Genomic DNA, 5983 nt, shown 5'->3' with positions numbered 1-5983 from the left:
TTTGTTTCTTGTTCTTCCTTCTCTCTCTCTCTCTCTCTCTCTCTCTCTCTCTTTCTCTCTCTCTCTCTCTCTACTTTTGTTGGATTGGCCAAATTCTATTCATCATATCTTCATCCTTCTTCAAATGCTCCCATACCCATTCTTCTTCTCCGCTTCTTCTCGCATGTGAGTTAACTTAACCCTCTTTCTTTCTCTCTCCTATCTCTTCCTAGTTTCTACAGATTCACTGTTACTACCCCATGTGAAAAAGATTTGTCTTTTATGGATCGTGGATCCCCATGTTGATCATGATGATGCTTGTTTTGTTTTTAACTTCTTATTGAAGAATCTATTATTTTTCTCTGTATCAAGTTTATTGTTGATTGTCGCATGATCTGGGTACCCACTACCAGTTGGGTTATTTTCAATTTTTTTATTTTTATCTTATGATGATGGCCATGTTTAAATCTGCATTGTAGTTGGAAAATTTTGCTCCTTGTTGATGTTGTTGTGGTTGTTCGATGAATGTGCTCACGTACTGTTTGCTTTTTTGCATCATCCAGAGTGGTCCATGATTTCGGCTTTCCTTGATTATGATGCCGATGCTTGGTTCGTGGATATTGACTCGTGATGATCACTGAGGTGATGCTGTAGTCTGTGATTATAATCTTTTATTGATGTGTGTGAATTTGACAGGGAGCTGGGATTATGATCTTTTCAAAAGTCATGGTCTTGAGTGGAGGGAGAGTTTAATTAGGAACTTTCTTTAAATACATATATATACCCTAAAGGAGGATGGATTTTCAGGCTAATATGCAGCCTGAATTGGGGAAATTGGAACAAATAGTTCATCAGTTTCTTTTGAAGAGCTTACATGTCATTTTGGACTCGAGGGTACCTTCATTGCACCAACATGATCGGAGTGGGGACCTGCCTATGGGGTCTCGTGTGAGGAGGAGCGACAAATGGTTTAACTTAGCATTAGGCGATCGGCCTGCTGCTCTAGATAATCTGAGTTTCTGGCACAGGAATTTGATGGATCAGATGATAATTGACATTATACTAGTTCATGAAGAGAATGGTTCTTCTGTTGAAACAGTAATAGAGAGGTGGGTTGTTCAGTATGAGCGTCCCCAGGTAATGGCTCCACAAACTGGTGACATTAGTGGCTCTTATAAGAAGACATACAAGAAGTCAATAGTATTGTTTCGTGCTCTTTATTCTCACATGAGGCTTCTACCGGCTTATAAGATATTTAGGAAGCTTAGTTCGTCAAGTCATACATGTAATTTTGATATTATTTACAAGGTCTCTTCGTTTAGAGATCCATTCTCTCGGGCGGAGGATGTAGTGCTGGAGGAATACAGTTTCACTCCCATTGAGGCAACTCCAGGCCGCCTATGCGTATCTGTGACCTACCGGACCAACCTATCTGATTTCAACCTTGAGTGTTCGACATCGTTACCAACACAAATAATTACAGATTATGTTGGAAGTCCCCTTGCTGACCCTTTGAGGTCTTTCCCTGTCTCAGAAAAGGGTGTTCGTGCCACTTCATTTCCGCTGAGAGGGATAGCACCTCCATCTTCTGCACCACTCGAGCGGCCACATAGTTGGACTAGTGGCTTCCATAAGGCAGCACCTATGGTACAGAACCAGCAGTATGTTGGATCCCCACCAGTGTATCGTGCTCCTTCCAAGCCATATGATATCCCATCTTCACCTACCGATAGCCACGGTATCAGAATTCACAACTATAGAATGCACAATCGACACAGGTCTACAAGTTATGATGAGTATCAACTGTCTCCCCCGTTCTCACCTTCACCATCTCCATCATCACCAACATTCTTCAATGGTGGCGTTCCAATTCAAACACGTGTACGTTCTGAAACTGCCCCTGTAACTATACCTTACCCAATGATGGGCAAAAGCTCAAGAACACTTTCTCCTAATTTGTCAGATCATAGTAGAAATTCTTTGCCACCAATGTCCCCCAAAAGGAATTATGCTTCATCACAAGAATCTCCATCGGGAATCAGGTCATTTAGGAAACTAGAGTCTTCAAGGATTGGAGAGTTACATACTGGTGTCACAAATTATGCTGGTCAAAAGGTAACCTTGACCATACATACCTGCTCTTGAAGTTCAAATTAATTGTATTTTTGAAAATGTTTGATGAGTCTTTTATTGCTACATAGATTGCTAGAGATAACAAGGATGATTCAGGGCGGTTCTCAGGGTTGTTATCTTCAAGTGACTCACCACGGATTGGATTTTCCAGAAGCTCAAGTAGATTATCTTTTCAGGATGACTTGGAGGATGGTGACTTTTCGTGTCCCTTCGATGTTGATGATGTTGATACGCCTGATGTCCAACCCAGGTACCTTGATAGACTCCGTTATCCACAACTAAGTCATAAACATGTTAAGCTTACTGTCAAAGAGAAATGAATACGTTTTTGTTTTAGTGAAATTACAATGTTTTGTAACTATAAATCCATCTAATTTAATCAGATATAGGCATAATCAGTTGCAGGATATATATTTATTTTCTTCGCTTCTATATCTGAATTTGTTGACTGGGGGAAAAGGATGTTCCTCTCTGAATTCTGATGTATTTCCTAAGTTGGGTCAGAATAATGGTCAAGTTTCTTTCCTTCAAAAAAAAAAAAATAAAATAAAATAAACTATCAAATATCTTTGGTTCCATTTCCCGATGCTTTTCTAGATCTCTTGGTTGCCTTTGCTTTTTCATATATTAGAACTAGGTCAAAGGCGAGTCTCCAGCTACATACCCTGTACATAGCATCCATTACTTATGCTCGAATTCTTAGATGATGGAGAACGGGAAGGTTGATAATATAGATGCTTAGAGATTCTGTTTAGCCTGCAATTTTGATATAATATTCTGTTTTTCTTCTATTTCTGATATTTATTGTTTCCTTTTTGTGGTTTTCTGGGTAAATAGTCAGAGTAAGGATGGAAAGAATGTGTCAGAGATCGGTTCAACGTCACTCCCAATGTGCAAAAAATCACAAGACGCCGCTGTTGGTGTTCTTGTGCACATGCTTAGAACTGCACCGCCTTTGCGCCAAGACTCAAGTTGCTATTCGTCCCATTCTGTGAAGCCTGAACCTGAGGGAGGAGTTACGACTGCTTCCGGATTCTTCATGCCCCGGAAGACTGCCGATGCACTTGAAGAGCTCCGAAGTTACAAAGAGATGAGGGACCTCCTTCTTTCCAAGAGCGGAACTCGGATCCTAAACAAAGAATGAATCTTAAGCTATACTGATAAACTGGTTCAAGACATAACACAACTTCTTTATAGTTTTTTTTTTTTTTTTTTTTTTTTTTTTTAGCTTTTATCATGGCCAAGATATGTCTAATTTGCTATCAGTGTTTGTAGACAATTATAGTTCTGAAATTAGGATGGTATTATTGGTATATTTTGGAATGGTGGTTGATGAATTTCATTGTAAAGGTGCAAACACTGAACTGAAAACATATTCTATGGTTGAAAATAATGAAATGTACATTGTGTTTATTTTCTTTTATGATAGTAAGTCACATTGATTAATTGATTCTACTGATGGAATAACTTCTTGAACTATAGCTGTATGTTGTAATCTTGAATTTAATGCTGGTTGACTAGTAGTATCTGCTTAACTATGGATTTTTATTTTATTTTTTCTTGTTTTCAATTCGTCTAAACAAATTTGAGGCATAGATTACGAATGTTGTAGACTTGATGTTAGAAACAATTTATCATGTCGTGCTTTATGTTAATTATGAAAGCCACTCCAACCATCTATCTAAATGATTAAAAATTTGCAATCCAAGTTTAATAAATATATCGATCTTCTGTATAGCAAATTATATTATATAAAGCAAACAGGGTCCTTTCTTGTTTGTCTTTATTTTAAAGGAGTGGCTATTGCCACTTGCTCTTAATTACTCTACCAATTTAATTAGCTTGTCTAAAAGAACTTTTTCTTTCTTTTTGTAATTGAAATGTTAATCAAATATTTAATACTAAAGTAAACCACTCAAATTTTTCTGCATCATCAAATGACAAAAATATTCTCTAAAGATATTAACAACAAAAATATTTTAAAAATATTTTAAAATTAAATAAATTATTCAACGATTAAATAAATATTCTCAAAAATAATTTTAAAAATCAATTTTTCATTTTTTTTTGCAAACATAATAAAAAATAATATATTTTTTTCTTTAAAATTTAATAACTTTAAGATAAGTGGATATTTTAATAATTTTTTTGTCAATGACAAAAAATAATTTTAAAAAATGAAAATAATAATAATAATAAATTAATAATATTGTAAAGTAAATGACCATTTGTACCTATGAAAATGCTGACAAATTTATCTATAGGAAAAGAAAACTCACCTTGTAACCATGGAAGATGACCTCCGTATGCCTGAAGTACCCTGGTGTTAGTTACACATTTGATCTGTTAGTATTCGAAATTGTGGCAACAAAACCCCTCCAAATCTATCTACGTGTAACCTAATTTTTTTTAAGAAATAGGAAAAAACACCCTTACACGCCCCTCTGTGCCCTAGCAGAGCTCCGTTGCCGTTGCCACTACCATCGCAAATCGGAGAAGAAGATCAGAGCACCCCCATCCCGCGACAGAGACAATTCTCCAGTTTAATCAAGTCGTTGCTTTAGTACCCGTAGCCCACCATCGTTGTAAGCATATCGCCGTCCACTACCCATAGCCCACCATCATTGCTTCACAAAGAACAGAGGGTCATTACCAGTTTTTCCATCTTAAAATGATTCTGCGAATTTCTCGGATATTTCGATTATCTTTTAGGGTTTGAGAAATGTTTGACATTTGGGTTAGAGTTAGGTTTTCAGTTGATATGTTGTTATTTGTAACTACATAAAATGGTACCTTAGATTATATTATATTCTTGTAGGGATGACCACTATCCATATTACTCTGTATTAATCATAGAGGAAGATTTGAGTGAAGTCTATGTAAAAAAGCTTGTGTATGTTGGTAGGAAAGTAACAAAGATGGAGAGGGTTAATATGGATACCGTCAATAGATTTTTCATAAATGAATTTTTGAAAGATATTAGGTATACTGATTTTTATTGGCTAAAATCTGGTAAGGAACTTGATAATGGGCTGAAATTGTTAAGGACTGATATAGACTGTAATGACCGAGATAAAAAAAAAAAGGAAAGCACATGGGAGGCACATGCCCCCACTTAAATTTTCTTTCCCTCTCCCCTCCCTCCTTCGAAGACCCCATCCCCCATTCCTTCTTTCATTTTCTTTTTATTTCTTTCCAACAACAAAACCTAAAACCTTCTCTTCCTCTTCCCTTCCTTCTTATTCATCTCTTTCATCTTCCCATCTCTTCTTGCAATCATACACTATCATTAAATCCACTTCTTTCATTTTACTTCATTCTCCTTCTCTACTCTATTTTATTCATTCAAATTTCACTTATGACAATCCTAAATAATAGAGTTTAACTTAATGAGTAAAGAAAGTGTTCAACTTTTGAGTTCTGGTTATTATTGAGGCTTCAAGGTATAGCGAAATCTAAATTAGGGTTAGGTTAGAAAATTTGGGGCTTTGGTCAAAGTGAGTAAGATTATGTTAATTGACAATTTTAGTAGCTCACAAATATTATTGTCATATTTTTAGAGTTGTAAGATTCTTGGACATCATTTGGTAGCTCGTTGACGAGCTCAAAGTTGCTTCCTGTTCTTAGAATCAAGTTGTGAGTAGATATTATGTCTATAATTGTTTCTAAATATATTATTATCAATATTTATATTGAATCATTATTTTTGGAGTTTGAAAATATTTGATTATTGTGATTTTTGAATTTTTGAAATAGATATTAATTTGTAAAACTTATAATTTTATAAAAATACACACGAGGCTATATTTATATATTTTGTAAAGTATACATATTTTTTTATTTTATTTAATTTTAATTAAATTTTAGTATG

General features: G+C 35.3%; 1 protein-coding gene across 2 annotated transcripts; it reads left to right on the top strand.

Annotated features, from left to right (window-relative positions):
- Nucleotides 1-6: 6 nt before the first annotated feature.
- Nucleotides 7-3309, top strand: LOC107458478 (autophagy-related protein 13a). Of its 2 annotated transcripts, none has more exons than XM_016076687.3 (4): nt 7-165; nt 676-2094; nt 2181-2362; nt 2950-3309. In XM_016076687.3, exons 2-4 carry the CDS (start codon nt 775-777, stop codon nt 3254-3256), a joined length of 1809 nt encoding a protein of 602 aa, XP_015932173.1. In that variant the 5' UTR covers nt 7-165; nt 676-774; the 3' UTR covers nt 3257-3309. The 2 variants fall into 2 exon arrangements, with proteins under 2 accessions (XP_015932173.1, XP_015932171.1); XM_016076685.3 differs by having other exon boundaries at nt 543-2094.
- The last annotated feature ends 2674 nt before the right edge of the window (nt 3310-5983 follow it).

Source organism: Arachis duranensis, chromosome 7 (genome assembly GCF_000817695.3).
Source record: "Arachis duranensis cultivar V14167 chromosome 7, aradu.V14167.gnm2.J7QH, whole genome shotgun sequence".
In the NCBI taxonomy this organism is placed as follows: domain Eukaryota; kingdom Viridiplantae; phylum Streptophyta; class Magnoliopsida; order Fabales; family Fabaceae; genus Arachis; species Arachis duranensis.
This window is presented reverse-complemented; position numbering and strand designations above follow the sequence as displayed.

What these genes read in the sequence shown, in the direction of transcription:
- LOC107458478 (XM_016076687.3), top strand. Translation starts at nt 775, where the DNA reads ATGGATTTTCAGGCTAATATGCAGCCTGAATTGGGGAAATTGGAACAA. An exon ending in CAAATTATGCTGGTCAAAAG is followed by an intron (nt 2,095 to 2,180) that starts GTAACCTTGACC and finishes ATTGCTACATAG; the next exon opens with ATTGCTAGAGATAACAAGGA. An exon ending in ACGCCTGATGTCCAACCCAG is followed by an intron (nt 2,363 to 2,949) that starts GTACCTTGATAG and finishes CTGGGTAAATAG; the next exon opens with TCAGAGTAAGGATGGAAAGA.